General features: G+C 43.0%; 3 protein-coding genes and 1 long non-coding RNA gene across 7 annotated transcripts; 3 read left to right on the forward strand and 1 right to left on the reverse strand.

The window, feature by feature from the left end:
• The first annotated feature begins 4,638 nt into the window (after positions 1-4,638).
• LOC112842083 (uncharacterized) lies at positions 4,639-5,903 on the forward strand. The gene is made up of 4 exons (XM_025897912.1): positions 4,639-4,839; positions 4,914-5,328; positions 5,464-5,578; positions 5,741-5,903. The coding sequence occupies exons 1-4, from the start codon at positions 4,639-4,641 to the stop codon at positions 5,901-5,903; spliced, it is 894 nt and encodes a 297-aa protein (XP_025753697.1).
• Positions 5,904-11,232: 5,329 nt separating this feature from the next.
• Positions 11,233-16,244, forward strand: LOC100706417 (extracellular calcium-sensing receptor). Of its 4 annotated transcripts, none has more exons than XM_005459622.4 (11): positions 11,233-11,671; positions 12,028-12,101; positions 12,223-12,359; positions 12,674-12,968; positions 13,076-13,162; positions 13,244-13,513; positions 13,727-13,936; positions 14,026-14,301; positions 14,661-14,888; positions 14,975-15,098; positions 15,202-16,244. In XM_005459622.4, the coding sequence occupies exons 2-11, from the start codon at positions 12,093-12,095 to the stop codon at positions 16,110-16,112; spliced, it is 2,547 nt and encodes an 848-aa protein (XP_005459679.2). In that variant the 5' UTR covers positions 11,233-11,671; positions 12,028-12,092; the 3' UTR covers positions 16,113-16,244. The 4 variants fall into 4 exon arrangements, with proteins under 4 accessions (XP_005459679.2, XP_019200699.1, XP_019200698.1 ...); XM_019345154.2 differs by having other exon boundaries at positions 14,056-14,301; XM_019345153.2 differs by having other exon boundaries at positions 12,229-12,359.
• A 2,836-nt stretch (positions 16,245-19,080) lies between these two features.
• LOC109194619 (uncharacterized) lies at positions 19,081-20,215 on the reverse strand. Its single transcript, XR_002056418.2, has 2 exons — positions 20,104-20,215; positions 19,081-20,019 (listed from the first exon to the last, which is right to left on the reverse strand). It is a non-coding gene; the product is annotated as an uncharacterized LOC109194619 (long non-coding RNA).
• Positions 20,216-20,277: 62 nt separating this feature from the next.
• Positions 20,278-25,712, forward strand: LOC109194617 (vomeronasal type-2 receptor 1). Its single transcript, XM_019345148.2, has 5 exons — positions 20,278-20,353; positions 24,210-24,375; positions 24,656-24,950; positions 25,104-25,190; positions 25,374-25,712. The coding sequence occupies exons 1-5, from the start codon at positions 20,320-20,322 to the stop codon at positions 25,689-25,691; spliced, it is 900 nt and encodes a 299-aa protein (XP_019200693.1). The 5' UTR covers positions 20,278-20,319; the 3' UTR covers positions 25,692-25,712.
• The last annotated feature ends 41 nt before the right edge of the window (positions 25,713-25,753 follow it).

The following is a 25,753-nucleotide window of genomic DNA, read 5'->3' on the forward strand; positions in this document are numbered from 1 at the left end:
CCCAATTGTTACATAATCCTGATGAGACCAGAACTCAACACCAAAAAGGCAATAATGCTCCGTGGGACTGAAACATAATATTCTTCCATATTTAGCAGAAAGGTGAATGCAGAAAAACAAATTAATATATATTATACATTTAACCAAATATATTGAACCTTTAAAAAATTCTTTCCATTCACACCATGAAAGTGAGAACATAGTAAAACAGTTAGGAGAACATATTAAAAACAGTTAGGTACTCTATTTAAATTCTACTACATTTTTTCCATGACTGTGTTAAAATGTAAAACATTTATACTTTTCCAATGCCAGTGTGTGGCTCACCATGATTAAATTTAGCCTTATACATAATACAGAATTACCTTCTCTAAATAAACAAACCTTTACATATGGATTCTTATTCTTCTTATTTGAAGTTTCCACAGTTGCCAGAAAGGGACAGATTTCTGGCCGATCTTAATGAGTGGTTGTTGCGCTCCATCTCTGAAATTGCTGCACAGAGAATGTAATGTCTCTGATATGTGCTGAGGTTTGTGTCCTTGTCAGGATTAAGCCATCCTCATTTTCCAGGTTAGAAAAGGTGGAACAGAAGATATTCAAATACGTCCCTCCACAGCTGCTGATGAATTCTACAAATAACAAAGTTTGTTAAAAACACTTGCAGGTGAATCACTACTGATTTATCAGTGACATCCATTTCCTCAAAAATTACTGATAAGTTGATTACTGGAATATATAGTTTATAATTCCAACAATGTACTTTACAAAATTGAACTATACATGCCAGATGTGGTGTGACACTTGTGTGATTTTTAACAGGATCCTACAAAACTTTACAGTACTCATGCTAATTTACCAAACGTTTGATGACTAGGTGTGCAGTTCCTGATTTATGATTCAGGAATTTAAGTGATAAGAGGCCAAAAATGTGTGCATACGCTTATGAACTTAAATGAATAGTGTCTTGATGTATGAAACAACAGTCTGGCGAGGAAGAAGCAGCTAGCAGGTCCAACGAGCGTGTGGTGTGGAGGTTTGCCGCATAACTCGAAGCCAGTCAGTTAAATTAAACAACAGACCTTTATTCGTTGTCAGCAACATAAGGCCATACAAGCCAGGTCTCCATGGCTCTACTCTGTCTGTACATACATGTGCGGGGATCGGTAGTCGCCGGCGCCAGCCCGTTACAACGGTAAGGTTTCTCCTGAGAACATAACACGAGCAGCATGTAGTGGCTGCTACGCTATACTCACACACCCACTAGGAGACTCCCCCAACTACTACAATAGTAGGGCACCCCCCCCAGTGGTGCTATAACACAATAAGGGTTGTTACAGCTTGATCATCCATGTAACGAAATCTTAAGATTCTGTTCATTCAGACATACCTTTTTAGTGGGAGAAACATCCAAAAAACAATCAAAATAAATCAAAAATAAATCAGTAATATCACTGCCCTCTGCTAAGACTGGAGATAATATAAGGAATGAGAGAACTGACAGCTATTATTTTAATCACTCTGTCTCAGTTCTTTTAACTCTAGGTATCAGAAAGTAATGTGGTAACATCTGGACTGACCTGTTTACTGTCAGCATTTTAATCATGAGTTTAACGACTGTAGGGTGCAGCCATTGCTCTAACACTATAAATGTAACAGGGCTGGTTCTAATAGTCTGCTTCAAGCTTTATTTTTGAAGAGCACAGTAGGTTACAAAAACATACCTAGCTTTTACTACTGCAACGTAAAGTTTTCATAAGCTAAGATGATCTTAAAATAACGGGGCTACATGCGGTGATGCTAGTGTTAGCCATGTTAGCCACCTTCAACAGGTAGTCAGACTGAGTCCACAGGCGCACATTCGGAGGTTCAGTTTTGTTTCACTGCAGGGTCCCTTCATTGTGGATCTTCATCATTCTGGATCTGCCTGCATTGTGACCCCTGGACTCCGTGAGCGTGAGTGTGAGTGATTTTCGTCTCCCCACTCCAGAAGTGTTTTCAGGGGATGTGGGGAAGTATGCAGGGTTTCTTACACAGTGCTTGCTTCAGTTTCGCCAGCAGCTGCATGTTTTTGTAATGATGGGATTAAGATTTCGTATTTTGTCCAGCTACTGCGGGATTGTGCTCTGGCTGTGCGCTAATCCTGAAATTACCTATGACAATTTTTTTGTCTCAGTTTCGGAGTGTTTTTGATAAGGGTTCTACTGCAGCGGCAGCCGGACCCCACCTAATGAACTTGAAGCAAGGTAAGCGGAGCATGGCTGATTTCTCTGTTGACTTTTGGACACTGGCGACACAGACAGGGTGGGGGCAAAAGGCATTAAAGAGTGCACTGCTAAACAATGTGAGTGAGGAGGTAAAGGATGAACTGATGATACGTGAATTGCCTTCCTCTTTAGATGTGATCATGTCATTGTGAATCTGGATAGATGATCGCCTGCTGGCTTGCGAAACTTACCGTCCAGAATGTCACCCATTCTCTGCAAGCACTGGTAGATTCAGGCGCTGAGCAAAGTTTCATCGACGCAGCGTTTGCAAAAAGGTTAAACATCACACTCGACACTTTGCCTAATCCACTCGCTGTTACAGCATTATTTGGGCAATGTCTGTCAGACATAAACCAAATCACCAAACCTCTGTCTCTCACTCTCTCGTGCAACCACTCTGAGCGCATCAAGTTTTTCGTTTTTCAAGCGCCTCACGCCCCTTGTATTAGGGTATCCATGGTTGTCCCAACACAATCCTTCCATTGATTGGAGAAAAGAGAGCGTAACCGGGTGGAGTGTGGACTGCCATATGAATTGCCTTCGGCCGCAGGTCCTTCGTCCGCAGGTCCTTCATCCGCAGGTCCTCCGCCCACGCCACAAAGGTCTGTTCAGCCAGCCGAACCCCTGGATTTGACCTCTGTCCCTCCTGTGTATCATGATTTGGCTGAAGTGCAAGGACAGGGCACGTTCACTTCCCCCTCACAGGCCGTATGACTGCGCGATTGACCTCCTCCCTGGGGCCCCACTTCCATCTGGTGAGAATTTGTGAGGGGGATGAGTGAAAAATGGCTTTCAACATTCACCCGGGTCATTTTGAGTACCTAGTTATGCCGTTCACCCTGACCAATGCCCCGGCCATTTTCCAAGCCCTGGTAAATGATATGCTCAGGGACTTCATTAATCAATGTGGTTTTGTCTACTTAGATGACATTCTCATCTTCTCCAAAACGAAAGCAGAACATGAGGTCCACGTCAGACAAATCCTTCAGCACCTACTGGAAAATAGGCTCTTTGTGAAGGGGAGAAATGTGAATTCCACATGAATTCAGTGGTGTTCCTGGGCTACATCATCACTCGAGATAATCTACAGCCTGACCCAGCAAAGGTTCCAGCAGTGCTGGACACTCCAAAACCACCCGACCGTCGGCAGCTTCAGCACTTTCTTGGGTTTGCTCACTTTTACAGATGGTTCATCAGAGATTTCAGTAAAATCACTTTGCCTCTCACCAGGTTAACATCACCCAAGGTGTCATTTCAGTGGGACCAGCCGGCTCAAGAAGCCTTCACCCGTCTCAAGGAGCGGTTTGCCACTGCACCCATCCTTCGCCAGCCAGACCTCACTCAACAGTTCATGGTGGAGGTGGACGTGTCAGAATCAGGAGTCGGAGCAGTACTTTCTCAACGATTCGAAGGTAAGCTCCACCCCTGTGCCTTTTTCTCTCGTCGTCTCTCCCCAGCTGAGAAGAATTATGACATCGGAGATCGCGAACTGCAATGCTCCCGTAATGTTAAACCAGACGCTCTGTCCCAGCGTGACATTCCATGTTCCAATTGCCAGTCTTGGTAGCCGGGGACCTCCACTCCTGGCCGCCACCCGGCTCACAATGCACCCGACCCCTACGGTGCCTCTTGCAGGTGGTGGGCCTGCAGGAAGATGGGCCCATGTCCCTTTTTCGGGCTGTGCCTGGCCGGGCCCCATGGACTATCCCGGGCAGGCTGAACTGTTCCCTCAATGGTCTTGTCATAGGGGTCTAGTTCCTGCCCCAAGTGGAGGAGTTTAAGTATCTTGGGGTCTTGTTCACGAGTGATGGGAGAAGGGAGTAGGAGATCGACAGATGTATTGGTGTACTGGTATGTTGTGGTGAAGAGAGAGCTGAGTGTAAAAGTGAAGCTCTCAATTTACTGGTCGATCTACGTCCCAACCTTTACCTATGGTCACGAGCTGTGGGTAGTGACCGAAAGAACGAGATCGAAGATACAAGCAGCAGAGATGGGCTTCCTCCGAAGGGTGGCTGGCCTCTCCCTTAGAGATGGTGTGAGAAGTTCGACCATTCGGGAGGGGCTCAGAGTAGAGCCGCTGCTCCTCCGCATCGAAAGGAGCCATTTGAGGTGGTTCGGGCATCTGACAAGGATGCCTCCTGGGCGCCTCTTGGGTGAAGTGCTCCAGGCATGTCCCACTGGGAGGAGGCACCGGGGCAGAACCAGGACACACTCGAGAGATATATCTCTCGGCTGGCCTGGGAATGCCTGGGTGTTCCCCCGGACAAGCTGGAGGAGGTGGCTGCAGAGAGGGAGTTCTGGGCTTCTCTGTTTGGGATGCTGCCCCCGCGACCCGGCCCCGGATAAGCAGAAGAACATACCTGCTTTCTGCATGATCGGATCCTTTACATGGGAGATCGAAGAGCTCATCCAGGAACAGGCCCCCCTGATCGACTCTTCGTCCCAGCAGCTGTCCGATCCCAAGTGCTCTTGTGGGTCCACACTGCCTGTTTTTCCTGTCATCCTGGAGTTAACCGCACCATATCGTTCCTGCAAGGGTAATTCTGCCTGCCCACCCTCATCAAGGACTCAAGTGAGTATGTAACCGCCTGCACTACTTGTGCCCAAAATAAGCACTCTAATCAACCCCCGTCTGGTTGTCTACAGCCGCTTCCCACGCCTGGCCTACCTGGGTCTCACATTTCTCTGGATTTCATCACTGGACTGCCGCCATCTGCAGGTAACACCACAATATTAACCATTGTTGATCGCTTCTCCAAAGCTGCCCATTTCGTAGCGTTCCCAAAGCTCCCTACGGCCCTGGAGACGGAAACTACTCACCACATGTTTTTCGGCTTCAGGGCATTCCTGTGGACATTGTCTCGGATCGGGGTCCTCAGTTCACGTTGCGGGTGTGGAAGGAGATTTGCTCTGCCAGAGGTGCCAAGGTCAGCCTCTCCTCCGGCTTCCACCCACAAAGTAACCGCTAAACGGAGCACATTAACCAAGAGTTGGAGGCTGCCCTCTGCTGCGTTGCCTCTCATAATCAGGCCATCTGGAGCGAACACCTGCCATGGATCGAGTATGCTCACAACAGTCAAACGTCCTCTGCTACTGGTGTATTGCCCTTTGAAGCATCTTTAGGATACCAACCACCTCTGTTTCCCATGGTTGAAGGTGAGCATGCTGTCCCATCTGTCCAACATCATCTCCACAGGTGCCGTCGAGCCTGGCGAGCTACTCGAGTGGTGTTACTCCGGACCAAGGACCATAATAAAGCACTCACAGATTGCCACCAGACAGCCGCCCCTGAGTATGTGGTGGGGCAGAAGGTATGGCTCTCCACTCGATTCGTGCCCTTACGGGCCTAATCTAAGAGACTCTCTCCCAACTTTATTGACTCATTTGAAATCAGTGCTATAATCAACCCTCCCTCCGTCCGACTGAAACTGCCACACAATATGCGTATTTAAGATGTGTTCCATGTCTCTCAGGTCAAGCCAGTGCTCTCCAGCCCGTTGTGCCCTCCTTCCAGGCCCCCGCTGCCCCCCCGGCTCGTGGATGGCCAGCTGGTTTACAACATCACCTGCATCATGGACTCCCGACGCCAGGGTAGGGGATTTCAGTACCTGGTTGATTAGGAGGGCTACGGGCTAGAGGAATGTTCCTGGGTGCCCCGGTCGGCTATCATGGATAAGGGAATGCTCCGGGAGTTCCACCGCCAGCACCCCAGGTAAGCCCGGTGGGTCGCCGGGGGGGGGGGGGGACTGTCATGGTCTCTGTGTCTGACCGGCCAGCCCAGTGTGGCTACAAATGTTTTTGTTTTTGTTCTGTCTTTTCTCTCGCCTTGCTCTCTCTCTCCTGTTTCTCTGCCTGGGCGGAGCTCAGATTGGGCTCCCGCCCTTGGCCCACGCACCTGCAGCTGATCAGCAGCCTCCCCTCCACCTGCAAAAGTAATATTAATGCAAATAGTTTTTTCTCCCAGGACTGCTGCTTGGGGCTCGCTCTGACTCTGCTCTCCCTTGTTTCAGTGACTCCGTGAGCGAAGCTCTGTAACCCTCCTCCTACCCCACAGCTTATGGTGCCTGCTCTGGAAAATTCCCAGTGTGTAGTACTTTTCCTGAACAGTACAGGATAAGTACTACACTGGGAATTTTCCAGTACTACTTATACTGGAAAATTCCCCAGCCTTCTGAAGTGACTCTCTGTTTTTGGACTCCGATACCACACACGTAGTGTGACTCTTGTCTCATGATGTTTCGTGACTATCGAGTGAATTACTGAGATTGCCCTAATATGTTTAGTGCTTCATAGTTTAGCTCTTGTTCATAGTGTCCAATAGCAAGTTCTAGTACTGAATCTAGTTACTCTGAGTTTCTTTCTTGCCATAGTTAATTCTCAGCCCCTGACTTTGTAGCATTGCGTTAGTGTATGAGTTTGAGCAACTCCTTTAGTCATGTTTTGTGATTTTGCATTTTACAATTTTTTCCTTGTGTGTTATCTTTGCATGCCAAAAATCTTGTTTTACACTGTTCCTCCAAGCCTCCGTGTGGTGTGTGCATCCTAATCCTTGAGTTGGCTGCCCGGCCGTGACACATCTATTGGCATCGATGGTACAGCACTCGCCTGGTTTACCTCGTATCTCTCTGTCCATTCAGTTTGCTCAATTACGCACTCACAGATCACTATCTGCTCCAGTAAATTCCGGTGCACCCCAAGGCTCTGTCCTGGGTCCTTTACTTTTTATTATCTATCTCCTACCCCTAGGTAATATACTCAAGAAATATAACATCCAATTTCCCTGCTATGCAGATGACACCCAGCTCTACTTATCTTCCAAACCTACAGCTACTATCCCACCCACATCTATTTCTGATTGTTTAAGTGAAATCAAGGTCTGGTTTACTCACAACTTTCTTAAACTTAATGGCAATAAAACAGAATTTATTCTAATAGGCACCAAATCAAAACTGACTAAAGTTCCAACCAGAAGTCTTTCATTATCCATTGAAAACTCTGTTGTCACACCTTCCCCTCAAGTTCTGAGTCTTGGTGTCATCCTTGACAGTACTCTTTCTTTCACGGCACATATAAATAATATCAGTCAGTCTTCCTATTTTCATTTTCGTAATATTAACTGCCTTCGTCCTTCGCTCTCTCCAAACAGTACCACCATTCTTGTCAATGCTCTTGTCATATGTTGTTTAGATTACTGTAATTCTCTTCTCTGTGGTCTACTTCATAAATCTCTCCATAAATTGAACATACAACACCTGTTCTTAAACAGCTCCACTGGCTTCCAGTTCACCTCCGTTTCAATTTCATGATCCTGCTTCTTACTTTCAAAGCTCTTCGTGACCTTGCTCCCCCACACATATCTGATCTTCTCCATATGTACTTACCCCCTCGTACACTCCGCTTCTTCAACTTCCCTTCTGTCTGTTCAAACTGCTCGCTTGACTTCCATGGGACGCAGAGTCTTTGGTTGTTCTTCCCCAAGACTTTGGAATGCACTTCCACCAGATCTTCGGACTACAAACTCTCTCACCACTTTTAAATCGCGTGTTAAAACCCATCTATTCAAAATTACATACCCTTCATTATGATTCTGTCTTAACCTATTTTTACCTCGTTTAGCTTTTATACTTGCCTTTACACTTTAATGCCTGTTTTTTTTATTTACCTTATGTTTTTATGTATTTATTTATTTTTATACTATTGTTAGGTGACCTTGAGGGTCTATAATGGGCCCTATTAATAAAATGTATTATTATTATTATTATTATTATTAAAAAAAACAAAAAAATATTCTGATGATGACAATTTTACAGTCAAAAACTATTGAAATTTGGACCATTTAAAAAAAAAACAAAAAAACATTGCCTTTTGAGATATTCACCATGAACATTGCTAAATATGAATTATAGTTTGATATTATGGCATATTGGGAGCTGCTAGTGTAATCTCGTGACTTGGAAGAGAACTGCAGGCTCAACCTCTGTGTGGGTCTTTTGTTGTAAAATTCCCAGCTCACCGCAATACATATTGCTCCTGGTGTGTTGGTTGAACAAACACAACATTCATTATTCTGTTACACAATTGAAAAACTGTCATGATCCGGAGTCCGTGACTCCGTGTTTATGTTTTAGTTTATTATTATTCTGTGGTTTTGGTTATCTTGGGTGTTTGTACTCTTCTGTTTCATGGTTCATGTTCCTATGTTCTGTGTCCCCCAGTCTGTGTTAAGTTGGTGTGTGTTGTGTCATTACGTGTATGTGTTTCCTGTTTTACTTTGAAGGTCCGTGTCTGTTTTCAGTGTGTTCAGTTTACTTTTCCCCTGTCTCGTCAGGTCTGATTACTTCCAGCTGTGCCCTCCTTTTGTGTCTCATTCCCTCGTTATCCTTCTGTGTATTTTAACCTCGTGTCTGCCTCTGTTAGTTGCTGGTTCGTCTGCGTTGTTACCCTCCATGTTCTCGTGTGTTCTCCCTGCATCTCCGTTTCATGTTTCAGGTTTGTTTTTGCTTAGCTTTTCCCAGTTTAGTTTACTCTTAGGTTTTGGTTTTTTGTCCACCTTATCTCCGTTTGTGTCACTCTTTGGTTAATAAAGCTCGCTCACCACTTAGCAGTCTGCATCTTGGGTCCATTTATATTTACACACGGCCTGCCTCGGCACCCCGTGACAGAACAAACCAGCCAGCATGGACCCAGCGGCTTGCAATCCGTCTGAGGAGGTTAAGGATGACATCATTTATAATGTGGAGAATCTTCTCGGTCTGTGGCTGGAACACCCCCCGGAAGAGCTTCGCCGCGCAGTGGAAAGCCGGCTACAACGGCTCTTTTCCGGCCTGCCATGGCTATTGGAGTCGCTTCCCCCGACCATGCAGGCCTTTCTCCACCTCACGCCACACCTTTTTTCCGCCACAACTACCTCGCTGCCCGACCGCCGGATGTGGTTTTGCCCGGCCCGTCGGAGCCGTCTGCGGGGAAGAAACGGCGATCACGCCACCGGCGCGCCACCCCACAGCCGGACGAGCGGACTCCTAATTCGCCGGCTGTGGTGAGTGAGGACTCTTTTCCGTTTTCGGACTGTGTGACTGTTTATTCCGGGGCTGTGTTTTGTGTGGCAGATACTAACGTGAACAGCTATTCACCCGCTCAGCAGCTTCAAGCCCAGTTAGCTGCCCAGCAGCCACTGTCAGCTCAGTCTCCAGTGTCAGCTGCTCACACTTTGTCAGCTCAGTCTCCAGTGTCAGCTGCTCACTCTCTGTCAGCTCAGTCTCCAGTGCTCCCAGTTTCACCCGCAGCTCAGTCTCCAGTGCTCCCAGTTTCACCCGCAGCTCAGTCTCCAGTGCTCCCAGTTTCACCCGCAGCTCAGTCTCCAGTGCTCCCAGTTTCACCCGCAGCTCAGGCCCTGTGCCGCCTGTAGTTCAGGCCCTGTGCCGCCTGTAGTTCAGGCCCCTGTGCCGCCTGTAGTTCAGGCTCCAGTGCCGCCTGTAGTTCAGGCTCCAGTGACTCTTTCAGTTCAGGCTCCAGTGCCTCTTTCAGTTCAGGCTCCAGTGCCTCTTTCAGTTCAGGCTCCAGTGCCCCTTTCAGTTCAGGCTCCAGTGCCCCTTTCAGTTCAGGCTCCAGTGCCCTTTCAGTTCAGGCTCCAGTGCCCCCGTAGCTCCAGTGCCCCCGTAGCTCCAGTGCCCCCCGTAGCTCCAGTGTCCCCCGTAGCTCCGTCGCTCATTCCGTCACCAGTCTCACACACTCACTTTATGCAGGGAGAAAGTCTAAGTTCCACCCAGGGAGATTCTTGCGCTTTAGCTGCTTCAGGTGAAGTAATGCACTCCAGGGCCTCCCCAGAAGCTAGGTTTCACCCCCCAGCTGTTTCTGGACCCCTGAAGATTAAGCAGCCCTCAGAGAACTCCTCCGTGTCAGTGTTGCCTGGGCAAAGCCAGTGCTCAGTGCATTGCCAGCTGCCTTTATGTCGGCTAGTGGACTCTTTGCTTCGTGTCTCCGCTGGAGGGTCCGAAGGACCGCTCCGGCCTTTGCCTCGTGTCTCCGCTGGAGGGTCCGAAGGACCGCTCCGGCCTTTGCTTCCTGTTGTCGCTGGAGGATCCAAGGGATCCGTCCACCCTGCAGCGCCTCCGTCTCGGGCTTCCACGCTGTCACCTGCAGCGCCTCCGTCCCGGGCTTCCACGCCGTCGCCTGCAGCGCCTCCGTGTCCGGCTTCCACGCCGCCGCCAGCTGCAGCGTCTCCGGCTTTCACGCCGCCGCCAGCTGCAGCCTCACCATCCACGTCGTCGCCTGCGGCGCCTCCGTCTCCGGCTTCCACGCCACCGCCTGCGGCGCCTCCGTCTCCGGCTTCCACGCCACCGCCAGCTGCAGCCTCACCGTCCACGTTGTCGCCTGCAGCGCTTCCGTCTCCGGCTTCCACGCCGTCGCCTGCAGCCTCTTCATCCACGCCAGCTGCAGCCGCATCATCCACGCCAGCTGCAGCCGCATCATCCACGCCAGCTGCAGCTTCTGCTTCTGCGTCGTCTGGCCCAGCCTCCGTGTCTTCGCCTTCAGCGTCGCCTGGTCCTGCCCAGTCTGGGTCTGCAGCTAACTGGCCACTTTCCAGGCCACTGGCCAGGCGCCATCGCCGTCGTGGGCGGCCCCCAGACCACCTTCGCCTGAATTGCCGCCGTTGCCTTCCGCACAGCCGGCCCCCGGACGCCCTTTGCCTGAGTCGCCGCCGTTGCCTTCCGCACAGCCGGCCCCCTGAACTGTGCCCACATCGGCGCTGCGCCCTTCCGCACGGCCGGCCCCCTGAACTGTCCGGGCTCCTGTGTTGTCGGCCCCCGGGCCGGCCCCCTGAACTGTTCTACTTTGGACTTTGTGTTCTTGTGCTCGGGTGTGTTTCTTTTCTTTGGGTTTCGGACTCGTGTTTTGTTTTTGTTTTTTGGCTTTCTGGTGCTCCTGTTTTGTTTTGCCTCGGGCCCTCCGTCCTGGACCCCTCCGCCCACCCTAGTCGGGTTGTTTTCTGTTTTTCTGGTTGTTTTGTTTCTTGTTGGGCTGTCTGGAGCCAGCCTTTGAGGGGGGGGTCCTGTCATGATCCGGAGTCCGTGACTCCATGTTTATGTTTTAGTTTATTATTATTCTGTGGTTTTGGTTATCTTGGGTGTTTGTACTCTTAAGTTGGTGTGTGTTGTGTCATTACGTGTATGTGTTTCCTGTTTTACTTTGAAGGTCCGTGTCTGTTTTCAGTGTGTTCAGTTTACTTTTCCCCTGTCTCGTCGGGTCTGATTACTTCCAGCTGTGCCCTCCTTTTGTGTCTCATTCCCTCGTTATCCTTCTGTGTATTTTAACCTCGTGTCTGCCTCTGTTAGTTGCTGGTTCGTCTGCGTTGTTACCCTCCATGTTCTCGTGTGTTCTCCCTGCATCTCCGTTTCATGTATCAGGTTTGTTTTTGCTTAGCTTTTCCCAGTTTAGTTTACTCTTAGGTTTTGGTTTTTTGTCCACCTTATCTCCGTTTGTGTCACTCTTTGGTTAATAAAGCTCGCTCACCACTTAGCAGTCTGCATCTTGGGTCCATTTATATTTACACACGGCCTGCCTCGGCACCCCGTGACAAAAACAGAATAATATTTAACAAAAATGAAAACAGAGACAAAAAAATTTACTTTTTGTGAGCTTGAGGTCATCTTGATATGTAATACACTCAAATCTGCCTAATCTTACCTAAATCTGCCTGGATACAAAAGTAATATCTGATCAGTGTTTAGGCCCTGCCCTTTCTTCTTGTTTTTCACTGAAGGGCGGTGTGCAGGATTCATCAACACAGCATGTCAATAAAAGGCAATGGCAATGCAATAAAATGGAATGACTAAGGTCAGAAAATCTGAAAGCTGTCATGAGCTCATTTTTACCAAGCTATTTGCTCTTGTTCATTTTACTGTATTCCTACTTTTGTTATGCTATGTCCTCTTCTGTGTTTACCTCCTCATGTCAGCTACAGGGGCAATTTCATCTAAACATAATGCACAAGACTGGAGATGTCATCCTGGGGGGATTGTTTCCAGTCCACTTTTTCTCAAGTGTTCCTGACCTGTCTTTTGCCTCAGAGCCACAACAGCCTTCTTGCCATGGGTAAGTATGACATGGTGAAATAGGGAAGTAAAACAAGGTAAATATGACAGGGAAACAACAAAAAAAGAGAGAACAGGGACAAACCTAATGCTAATTTAAATATAAATGTTATGTCTAACGTAAATCTACTTTGTTTTCTTTACTGAAGCTCAGAGTAACGCATATTGAATGAAGCTTCTTCTTGATTATTTTTTTAGTTAAAATATCCCTTTAATTGTTGTTACTCATACAAACAATTAAGGAAACTGAATATCTTTGCAACATGTTTTCTAATTATCCTGATGTATTTTTCCAATCAAAATGTTTTTTGTTAGTTTCTATGTTCAGGGGTTTAGGCAAGCACAAACCATGGCTTTTGCTATTGATGAGATCAACAACAACTCCAGCTTGTTACCTAATGTGACTGTGGGATACACTCTTTATGACAACTGTGCTGAACTTGGAATTGGATTCCGAGGAGCATTGTCATTAGCCAGTGGTCAAGAGGAACAAATTATATTACATAATACATGTGTTGGAAAACCTCCAGTTCTAGCGATCGTGGGTGAAACTTCCTCTACACGTTCTATTGCCATCTCCAGCATCTTAGGTTTGTACAGAGTACCCATGGTAAGTTTTCAGTTTAACCATCAAATATTATTTATGGTTATATTGATTTAACTGTAAATTTAATGTCAAAAAAAATGTACGATATATATTGTCTGTGGTTTTCACAGGTGAGTTATTTTGCCACATGTTCCTGTTTGAGTGACCGTCAAAAGTATCCATCCTTCTTTAGGACGATCCCAAGTGATGCTTTCCAGGTTAAAAATCAATCAGGACAAGTACTAAAAGTCAATACCAGCTGATGAGCAGCACTCATGTTTTAATCTGTATTCACTTAGGTACGTGCTATGATTCAGATCCTAAAACATTTTGGCTGGACTTGGGCAGGTTTGCTCATCACTGACGATGATTATGGACTTCATGCAGCCAGATCCTTACAATCCGAGCTCAGTTTGTCTGGTGAAGGTTGCCTTGCCTACGTTGAAGTTTTACCCTGGGACAAAGACACTGATGAACTCAGGAGGATTGTGGATGTGATGAAACAATCAACAGCTCGTGTGGTCATTGCCTTTGTACATTTGAGTCACATGATAAACCTTATGGAGGAGGTGCAGTTTTAAAAGAATTTGATTGTTTCTTGGTATAAAAATCTGCATCTCTACACTGTGTAAAAGATGTATTACATTTTTATTTGAATGAATACAGAACACAAATGATATAGAATAAGTTTTAACATAAGGAAATACTTCAGTCATATGTTAATGTCACCAAAGTATTTGTGAAATGATCACTTTTTACATTTGGTAAAATATAATGCACAGGTAGCCAAGCAGAATGTAACAGGCCTACAGTGGTTGGCCAGTGAAGGCTGGACAGCAACAGGTGCTGTGCTCCAAACACCTAAGTTCATGCCATACCTGGGTGGTACACTGGGCATTGCTATTCGCCGAGGAGAAATACCAGGGCTCAGGGAATTCCTATTACAAATACGTCCTGACCTACATCACAATAATAACTATGGAAATAGCATGGTGAGAGTTTAAAATTTTACTATGGTAGTTTTTTGTTGTCAATATTAAAACAAAGCACAAAATAAAAATTCGGCAATAACATATTTCAGGTGAATCAGTTCTGGGAATTCACATTTCAGTGCAGATTTGCTCCAGCTCCAGCAGGCTGGGTGGAAGGTGGAGGTGCAATATGCACTGGAAAGGAAGATCTAGAAAATGTGAATACTAAGTTCTTGGATGTTTCCAACCTCCGGCCTGAGTACAATGTGTACAAAGCTGTTTATGCTCTGGCATATGCCCTTGATGACATGCTGCAGTGCAAGCCAAGAAGAGGGCCTTTCAGTGGGCACAGCTGTGCCACTTTGCAATCACTGGAGCCATGGCAGGTGTGATATTAGTTTATACTTCATCTATGAGTAAATCATTTGTTCTATAATTAATTTCAGAACAAGATGCACCCTGTAGGATAAAAAAAAAATCCAATAAGATTAAGTATAAAAAAGCTGAAGTGAACTAATTGGATTTTTCATATTGAGTGAAAGTAGTATTAATGTTATTTATATTAGAGCACATTAACTGATATGCATATATATGGCAATTAGAGATGTCCGTGTTTAACTTAGAATTGGATTTTAATGCATTTATATGTACAGGTATAACAAGTGCAAGATTTAATTTGCCTGTACTTTGAAATCTATTTCTTATATATTACTTTTCTAATTTATTAATTTATCATTTTTAACAGCTTCTTTATTACTTGGAAAGGGTAAATTTCTCCACTCCATTTGGTGATCAAGTGTCATTTGATGAAAATGGTGATGTGGTGCCAATTTATGATGTGATGAACTGGTTGTGGCTCCCTGATGGAAGCACTAAAGTTCAGAATGTGGGTGAAGTTAAGAGGTCAGCTTTCAAAGTTGAAGAAATCATACTTGATGAAGACAAAATCTTCTGGAACTTTGAATCTAAAAAGGTTATACATGGCTTGTCAGACTTCACCTTTTGTCACATGTACAGTGAATTTCATTCTAGTAGGTAATATTTAATTTTGTCCAACAGCCAGTTCGATCAGTATGCAGTGAGAGCTGTCCTCCTGGTACCCACATGGTAAGAAAGAAGGGGGAACCCAAATGTTGTTTTGACTGCATCCCTTGTTCTGAGGGAAAAATCACTAATAAGAGAAGTAAGTATTTATCTTTCAACATGCCATATTTAACTTAATTCATATTAACTATAATATGCATTTTACCATCCTCCCCTTTCTTCATCTTTTTCCTATTTATCAGACTCCTTGGAATGCACCAGTTGTCCAGAGGATTTTTGGTCAAACCCCCAACGTGACCACTGTGTTCCCAAGAAGACAGAGTTCCTCTCTTACTTTGAGCCTCTGGGTATTTGTTTGACAGCAGCCTCATTACTGGGCACATTTATATGTACTGTTGTTCTAGGGATCTTTATCTACCATCGCAGAACACCCATAGTGCGTGCCAACAATTCAGAACTTAGTTTCCAGGTATTACTGTCACTCAAGTTATGTTTTCTTTGTTCACTGTTGTTCATCGGACGACCCAGGATGTGGACATGCCAACTCAGGCATGCAGCATTTGGGATAAGCTTTGTGCTTTGTGTCTCATGCATCCTGGTAAAAACCATGGTTGTTCTGGCTGTGTTCAAAGTCTCCAAGCCAGGAGGGGGAACCAGTCTGAAGTGGTTTGGTGCTATGCAGCAGAGAGGAACAGTTCTGTTTCTTACATCAATTCAAGCAGCCATTTGCACTGCCTGGCTTGTTTCTGCTTCTCCAACTCCACATAAAAACACCCAATACCAAAATGATAAGATTGTTTATGAATGTACAGTTGGGTCCACTGTTGGTTTTGCGGTGTTATTGGGTTATATTGGCATGTTAGCTGTCCTCAGTTTTCTAATTGCATTCCTAGTAAGGAATCTCCCTGATAGTTTTAATGAGGCCAAGCTCATCACATTCGGCATGCTGATCTTCTGTGCTGTGTGGGTGGCCTTTGTTCCTGTCTATATCAGCTCACCGGGAAATTATGCAGATGCAGTGGAGGTATTTGCCATCCTGGCCTCAAGTTTTGGACTCTTGATCACACTGTTTGGACCCAAATGTTACATAATCCTGTTGAGACCGGAGATCAACACAAAAAAGGCCGTAATGGGTCGTGGTGCTGAATTGTAAAAATTGATCCACATAAATTAAAATACATGCATGAAAATAAATACATATAAATTAATAGAGCATGAATATATAAATAATTAGATTCATGCAAGACTCATATTGCTCATACTTGTATATCTTGCCTTTCTAATGTCTGTGCCTCTCTGATGTGTATTCAGAAATATATTGGCCAGGGTTTATAATACTCTTATATGAATTTCAAAGTATCGGCAACAGAAATAGTTGATACAAAGAAGCTTTAATCCATTTTTCAAATAAATGAAGTTTATGCAAGATTGTTAGAATTTTAAACTGTATAACCAATACAAAAACTGCAGGTCACCTTCAGTGATCTGCAGTGAGTATATGGTTTTAGTGACTTTTAAATACAAGGATGTTTTATTTTTGAGCACTAATTTTGGATTACAAGCAACTGAGACATTTGGCTTTCACTATTACGCATTTATACATATCATAGCAGCTATTTTCTTTCTTGCTTTCTTGCTTGACCTGTTTGAATTCTGATTGATGGTACTGTGAAGATAGAGGAGGGTTTTTTTCACCAGGTGACAGGATGTTTAGAGGTTACAACAGTTATTTGGAAGAGCCTCAGGGCAGAATCTAGTGGCGTTTGAAGTTAAAGCATATTTTTTAAAGATTTGTTTATTGATTTTCCAAATGATTTAAACAAGGTAGACAGAGAACAAAATAAAATCAATAAATAAAATAAAATATGTAAAAATAAATGGAAAATTAAGTAGATAATAATAGTGTGCACTCACCAAGAATACCCAGCTTGTGTATACACACATACTGATATATACACTCACTCATGGAAATACGGCCTTATATTATTAAAAAAATGCACATACAAAAAACCCCCAAACAAACAAGGAAACAGACAGTGCTGAAAGAACACACTGTGAGACAATAGGTTTTAAATTGGTTTCCCCAGGGCTTCAGGCTAGAGTTTAGTCCAAAGATTCCAAGTCAGTGAGAGAGGGATCCGATAAAACGGCTGTAGCAATGAGCTGTGTCCTACTCCGTTGCAGTCAATCTAACATCTCCATCTCCTGTCCTACCATCTCCTGTCCTACCATTGTCCAGCACATGCAAGCTCCTCAGGCTATCTTCAAAAACCACAACAGCACGTCTCCCATACAAATTAAATGGGTACAGTCATATCTGTTCATTGTCGGTCATCTCTCCACATTCCAAAAAAGACAAAAAATTTCCCCACTTTTTTCCCCATCCTTTTAAAGGAAGCATGTTTACCCTTAATCAAAAAAAGTAAGTTTCTCTAAAGTTTTGGATTTGGACAACATCAACAGCCAAGTTCTTAAATGAGGTCTAGCAATGAATCTCCAAGATTTGGCAATATGTATTTTGCTTGTAACAAGCAGTAGATTGCATTTTTCTGGTGAGCTTTTCTCAGTTGGCTTTCGGTGGGGAAAATCCCTAGAATACATAGTGAGCCGTTTGGGATATTTCGGCCTTGTAGTCCAAGTGTTCGCTCGATGATGGGGGGAAATGGGAACACACGTGCAAAAAAGATGTGATTTCCCCTTGTTCAGCACTCTCAGGTAATCTGACAAGTTTTAGATTGGATTTCTGGCTTCTGTTTTCCAGGTCGTCCACCTTTAGTAGGAATTCCTGAAGTTTCTTATGAAGGGAAGCCTCTTTTCTTGTAAGGGAGGAGACGTCGTCTTCAATTTTACTAATATGGGTTTCAGCTGAGGTAAGCCTCTCTGACAACAGCCCAATTGCGTCCTTTATTTCTTGGTTTGATGTTATAACTTCATGTAGTTGAGTAGTGAAGTGTGTTTTCAGCAACTGAATTGTGGCCAGAACACTGGCCTCGGTCTGTCGGGGGCTAGCTTCTTCCATCTTCTCAGTCTCAAGTTCATTGCTAGCATCATCATCTGATCCTTCCTTTCTGGCTGTTTTAGGCTTATGTGTATGGTTAAGCAGCATCTTGACTGGCTGGGTCAGAGCAGAAGCTTGTGTTGGGACAAGTGCCAATAGAAAGATGGCTTTAGCTGCGGCAGAAACGCGATGAGAGGATGTAAAGCTCGGAGCCCGAAGTTTTGCTGCTGTTCAGATAGACGCCATAACCAGAAGCCCTAAAGCATTTTTTTTATTGTGTACTGAGAGCTTTTACCTAATGTTATTCTCACATTTTACACAATTCAATTCTATTTTATTTTATTTATACAGCACCAAATTACAACAACAGTCGCATCAAGGCACTTTATATTGTAAAGGTACACCCTACAATAATGCATAGAGAGAAAACGTACATATAAGCTGCTCAAAAATTTAAGGGAATATTGGATCTTGATGAATTAATTTGTCATAAAGTTGCTCAGCAGTGTGTATTGCTCCAACGTGTCTATATGTAATCACAACAGTACCTGGGAATGGTCCTGGTGACGTGGCGGGGATGGGCCAGTCAATGGCATAACTACCTTTTTCATCCAGGAACTGGATGAACCCAGGGCACACTCCACCAGACAGTGGGTCATTCTGATTCTTTCAAAATCTTCCAAGACATATCCTTGGAACATATGTAAAACTTTGCAACAATATTCCTCCACAAATCATCTCATCACTAATGATGGATAATGTTACACTCAGTATACTTGCACCAGGGCAGTTATGCAGTTCATTCACACCTGTCACATATGCTCACTCTGAACCTATTCATGTTTTTGAGAAAATGGTCCACTCAAAGACGTGGCAGTTCTGTTGTTCTCTGGCAAATGCCAATCGAGCTGCGGAACAACGGGCTGCATTGGGTAGCTACCACCACGCATGCTGCTTGGACTCATGGATGTGTGTTTTTTTAATGACAGAGTAGTTAAAAACATCCTAGAGTTGCTCACAGCAGGCTACTTTGAAGGCTTCTGGCAGTCTTTAGTCCTCCTGATGGAAGTGCACACTCTTTATTTCAAACAAGAAATTACATAATATTATATTAACAGTTGCACCCATTTATACACACAGCCCCCTGTTTTAGACACTAATATTTAATTGAACAATGAAATGATAAACCATTTTGTATCCATGTGAGGTCTATTCATGGATTATTCCATAACAAATTAAGCAGATAAAAAAGTGACCAACTTTGTAAGTAAATCGATTTCTAAAGGTTGTATTGCCAAGAAATTCTCACCAGATAACCAATCCAATCCACACATGCAAAGATGCATAGATGTCCATAAATCACGTTATGTGTAATAATGAGAAATGACAGAGAAAAATGACTGAAAACTGAAATGTATTTAATACTTTGTACAAAAAGCCTTTGTTGGGGACAGCTCCACACAGGAGACATCTGTCTCCATCTGTCTCTCCTGTGTGGAGAACCTAGTCGAATGCATTCCTCAAGTGTGATTTTGGCCCATTCTTCCACAAAAACCAAAAAGTCTCCAAATCCGGAAGGATCCATGGACCCCTTCTATAAACTCAGAGCTGTAGGTTTTTCCATAAAATTTTCATTTGGAGTCACATCAGGCAATTGGCTGGGCCATTCATAGACCATTTTCTTTTTCTGTAAGTTTCTTTCACTGGATGCTTGGGATCATTTAGAGGAGTTTCTTTTAGGGTTTTGTTATCTTTCACTTAGCGTCAGCCATAATAAAAAGGGCTCACATTTTCCATCTTAGTAGACACCGTCAAACATCCTCCATTTCAGTCGTCATACCCCAACACTGTAAACGGGTGGACTCAATTGCAGGACTCAGAATCTTTGAAAACACAAGAAGGAGTGATATGTACAACAGTGCTGGGGTTGGGGACTCCAGGAAATCCAAGGGGGGAAAGGGTAGGTCACACTCACTCCTCTTCAACCACACACTCCGATCTGCAAGCCACACTCCAACTCACTCTCAATGCCTTGGGTTAGTAAGTGACAGGTCCAGGAGGCCTGTTTTCAAAGAGAATACAAGTTAGTTCATATGCAAGATACAAACGAGAACGAAGAGTAGTTTAGAGCCGGGGCTACACTGACACTAATCGTACAACAATCCAGCGACGAGTAGCACCACTTCATTGTCTTAATTAGCAACAGGAACACAGAGATAATGAGGCGCAGATGGGAAGATGAACCGCAGGTGTGTGGGCCAAAGCAGGAACCCATAATGAGTTCCACCCAGGCAGGAGAGAGAGCAAGAGAGAGTATCACCAACAGCAAAACACTGTCACAGCTGATCCGTCTTAGGCAGACATGCCGGCCGTCACAAACACAGCAAAGTTTTCAGGTTTGATACATAAACATAAATTGTCATGATTTGAAAATGTATGTAGTGTATTCTTATAATATTGCCTCAGGTAAGCATGTATTATGTGAAAAGTACTGGTCCAAGCACCGAACCCCATGGAACTCCAACTAATGTATTTGTGTGAGGACAGGTATATATTCTCGGGCTGCAGCTATCAATTATTTCAGTAATTGATAAATCTATCAATTATTCCATTGATTAATCGAGTAACTGGATAAGAAATACTTTTGTCTTATTAATGAGGAATAAATATTCAAAAGAAAAGAAATACAGGTCTTTCAAAATGAGCTGCTCATTGGTTTGCATCTTTACTCTGTCTTCATGGAAGGCTTGTAAGTTTTCTGTACATGTGTTCCTGCATGTTTAAGTGTTCATGTGAATGAGTGAGTTTGCATCTGTAAGCCTTTGAAAGAGAATGTGGTGGCTGCAATGAAGACAATCGAGCATATCAACATTCTGAGCTTTTATGTAAAGTTTTTGTGCTGCTAAAAATAAGATGTTATGATGGTGTAGACATTAATTAATATAACTGTTTTTCACTGTCCGACGTTAATTCCCTCAAGTCAGTGGCTCAGGTCAGAGTTTTACTGGCCCATGTACATTTTTATTGGCTTGTAAAAAAAAATGTTTATTTTTTTTTTTTTTAAATATTAACACAATTTAATTGGGACAGTATTTTATATTGTTTCACTTTCAATCTGAAAAATGTTATTTTTTTGTTGTGTAAAATAAACGGCGGTGGATAAGGCAGCTACAAAGTTTTCTTTCTTAATAACGGAGAGCTTCATAACGGTGCCGGCGTCATCATCAGTGCTGTTATTGTGTTATCAGTGTTTCTCTTTAAAACTGCTCCTAAATACGTTTGCATTGCAAGTCTGTTTATAGTTGCAAATGTGGGTGAAATGCTCACGTTCACTTTTCCATGATGACAATGGCACGCTAAAGAGCCGTGCCTTAAATGAAGCATCAAAGCAAAGAATTTGTGAATTTTTTATAATTGAATTATTCAAAATACTTAATGAATCACTGCAGCCCCAGTATATTTATAAACTGCCATAACTGTTATATATATTAATACAATTGACATTTTATTTTTCTTGTACTGCTTGTGTGTCTGATTGTTACTATTATGCATTTTCTGTATGTAGATTTAGGTATATGGTTTAATTCAGCATACTTTTTAAAAAACAAAAAACTTATATTCAGTACCATATTTTTTTATTTCTAAATGAAACCTGACAATGCAACTATGGCTATTTGTCCCCTGTTTAAGTTTGCCTGGATCTTTATTTAAAATTAGCTGTCTGCTTGAGTCTTTGTCTGAGATGAATGACAGTATTCACTGTTTACAGCAGTGGTTCCCAAACTTTTTTTGCTAGGTCCCCCTTTGTTTTAATTTAATTTTAATTTCTACAATTGCGGATAGAGACAAAATACTGTTAATCTTACTATCTGCAGTTTTTACACCCTTACATATACACACGCAGTTACAGTCCCTCCATTTAGAAAGGCAGAGGCGTCATGGTGTAAATATTTTACATGTAGTTGTTTTTTTCCAATGTAATAATATTCAACATTGCTATCGATACATTTTTCAAAAAATGCCTCTCTGTGCAAAATGGGTTCAAAAACATAAACAACTGTGGGATACTGTTTGTCCGTGATTTGGACAGGAGGAACAAATTGTGGCAGATCAGCCTGATATTATTTTTATCCCACTGTAACTTCACTGTATAAAGAGCTAACATCTCCAAAATGTCAGGAGCAGTTGGTCATTATAAGAAGTGTTTGTAAACTAAAAATCAAGAATGTGGGATACTCTTTGTTGGTGATTTGGACAGCCCAGCACGTGCTCCTGACGCAGGGGAAACAAATTCTGTCGTGGATACCTACCTTGCCACTTGTTCAGGTGAAGCCAAAGGCAAGATATATTTTCTAGTATTTCTAGTCTTGGAAGGAAGTTGGTTTGGAAACATATTTGGTGATGCTTCATCCTCTGCTTTACGTTTGTGTGGGAGCCCCGTCAGAAACCTGTCCATTATGCTAGCAGTGTCCAAACGTTACCCACAAGCCATCAGACTTTTGAACTGCTGACATGCCCCCCACTTTGGGAACCTCTGGTTTAAAGTGTTTGTGAAAAAGTTGAGCACTTGTGGAGGAAAAAGTGATTACACATTTATCTCTTTTATTTAAAGGATCTTTATTTTTCTTTCAACAGTTCAGTTATAAACGCCACAGCTGTCTATTGTTTAAACCTTACAAAGAGTAAACAGGAGGTCTTATTTGGCAGCATTAATAATATTGTTACTCCTGCACCACCTACTGTCCAAGTATTTTGAAATGAACATTATGATATTTTTTTTTTCCTTTTAGGTAGAAAAAAACTGTGAGTAATAATTTTTCTCCTTTAGCATTTTTGTTGTAATGGTCTGATTCTTATATAGCACTTTTCTACTCTCCCAAAGTACTCAAAGCGCTCTATACAACATGCCCCATTCACACAAGCACTTTCAGTGCTTCCTAGTTAACATTCATACAAATTCATGCCTAATGATACTTGGCATGCAGATGTGAGGAGCCAGGAGTTGAACCACCAACCTTAAAATCAGTAGATGACCTGCTCTACGTCCTGAGCTGTAGCCACCCTGAGCTATAGCCACCCTCTGTCTGTTCCTGTTTCTGCTCATGCTTGGCCAGTTATATTAGAACATTATCTATTCATTATCTGAGCTAGTTAATTTAGTCAATTCAGTGAAAGCATCCTCTTGCTCTCTGTTCAAAAATGTCTTTCAGTCTATCTGTACCCATGTGCTCACTATAATGAAAACGCCACTGATCTCTGGTCAATATCCTGCTTATTTTAAGAATGCTGTCATCTAACCACTTACATAAAGATAAAACTTAAGTTCTTGTTTGTGCTGCTGACAGATTTGTGCCTAAGGTAATGGAAACTCTTGGTCTCCTTGTCACGTTTCCTAAATCTCAAAGCAGGGTCAAATGGCTGTAGGTCAAAAGAGGTTGAATACTAAAGAACAGAGAGCTTTTGCAACAGTGGCCGCTACTCTGGAGCTGTACCTATCTAAGGCTAAGATCTCTGAACTTGCCAGTCTCTTTCAAAACCAGCTAATAACCCCCTTTTTAAGACTTACTGTGAAAGATCCACAACAGAGCCGAACGCGGTTTCATCCTTTTCAGCATACTTTTATTAACTCTCACGGTTGCTGTCTTGCTACATACACACAGCTGCAGCTTTTCAACTTGCAGCTGAACACTCCACCAACAACAGCAACCCTGCAGGATTTAGTTCAGCCTTTAAGGTGTGTCCACCTCCCCTGCAGCAGCACTGCAGACCACGCCCTGGCACACTTGCATTTGGTTAACTTTTGTTTTTAAGTTTTAAAATTAGTTGTGAAGTATTTATGATGTTTATCTTGAAAGGTGTGCTTAAATAACATTTTACTTGCTTAGGTACCATGTTAGAACAACCACAGGACTATTAATTCTTGATTGAAAAATATAACATTTGAAATTAACAAAAAACACAAAAGTACTGAGTTCTTGTTGATAACTAATTAACTTGTAGTGTTATCGAGGTCTACCTGGATACAAACGTAATCTCAAATGACATGTACTTTAGGTCCTGCCACTGCTTCTTGTTTTTCCCTTATGGGTGGTATGCAAGATTAATCAACGCAGCATGTCAATAAAAGGGAATGGCAAAACAATAAAACCTAACGACTAGGCTCAGAAAGTCAGAAAGCTGTCATGTGGTCATTATTACAAACCAACTTGCTCTTATTCATTTTGCTGTATTCCTGCTTTTTTTCTGCTGTAGCCTCTTCTCTGTTTCCCTCCTCCTGTCAGTTACAGAGACAATTTCATCTAAATGGCATGCACAAGAGTGGAGATGTCATTCTGGGTGGACTGTTTCAAGTCCACTTTTTTTCAAGTGTTGCTGACCTGTCTTTTACCTCACAGCCACAGCAGCCTACTTGCCATGGGTAAGTATGTTAGGGAAAAAAAACCAAAATAAATAAATAAAGAAACTGTGGGGGATCAGTGCCATATGTATATATATATATATATATATAAATAGATATATATATGTATGTATGTATTCATACATCTTGAATGAAGCATCTTCTTTGTTATTTTTTCTCATTTTAACACATCCCTTTAATTGTTGTTACTTTGTAGCGCTATTTTTGTAACACAAGTTCTGTTGTATTTTTAATGCATGTATTCTGCCGTATATTTCAATAATAATCTTTCTTTTGTTAGATTTTATGATCTAGGATTTAGGCATGCACAAACCATGGCCTTTGCTATTGATGAAATCAACAGAAGCTCCAACCTGCTACCTAATGTCACTCTGGGATATACTCTTTATGACAACTGCATCAACCTTGGAATTGGATTCCGTGCCGCATTGTCATTAGCTAGTGGTCAAGAGGAGCATTTTATATTAGATGATACATGTGTTGGAAATACTCCAGTCTTAGGGATTGTTGGTGATTCTCCCTCTGCACACTCTATTGCTATCTCTAGCATTTTAGGATTGTACAGAGTACCTATGGTAAGTCATCTGCTTAATCATTAAATTGTTGTCTTGGATTATTTTGATTTAATTTAAAGTTTAATATCAACCGACTCAGTCAAAATGACAAAATTAAAATAGGCAGTCAAGTCTTTCGATGTTTTTCCAATATACATTCTGTATCCTTCACAGGTGAGTTATTTTTCAACATGTTCCTGCCTGAGTGACCGTCAAAAGTATCCTTCCTTCTTTAGGACGATCCCAAGTGATGCATTCCAGGTGAAAATGTTTTAGTAAAATTTCGATTAAAACTTGGATATTGTGATTTTTCACAGTTACTCTTAATATTGTGTGGCATCAGAAAAGATAATCATGTGGTGTGGTCCCAAATCCGATGAGCAGCTAATCCACTGAAAGAGGTTTTTTATCTTTACACTGATGTTTTAATCTGTATTCACTTAGGTACGTGCTATGATTCAGATTCTAAAACATTTTGGCTGGACTTGGGCAGGTCTGCTCGTCACTGATGATGATTATGGACTCCATGCAGCAAGATCCTTACAATCTGAGCTCAGTCTGTCTGGTGAAGGATGCCTGGCTTATTCCGAGGTTTTGCCCTGGGACAAAGACACAGATGAACTCAGGAGGATTGTGAATGTGATGAAAACCTCTAGAGCTCGAGTTGTCATTGTCTTTGCACATGAGAGTGTCATGATAAACCTTATGGAAGAGGTTTGGATTCAAAATTTGGTTATTGCTGGGTTTGAAGATACTTTATAAAACGTGTGTTTGTGTGAATGGGTAAAGAAAATTTGTCTTCTGTAATTATTTTGCAAAATCAG

The sequence above is a fragment of the Oreochromis niloticus genome, linkage group LG14, assembly GCF_001858045.2.
Source record: "Oreochromis niloticus isolate F11D_XX linkage group LG14, O_niloticus_UMD_NMBU, whole genome shotgun sequence".
NCBI lineage: Eukaryota > Metazoa > Chordata > Actinopteri > Cichliformes > Cichlidae > Oreochromis > Oreochromis niloticus.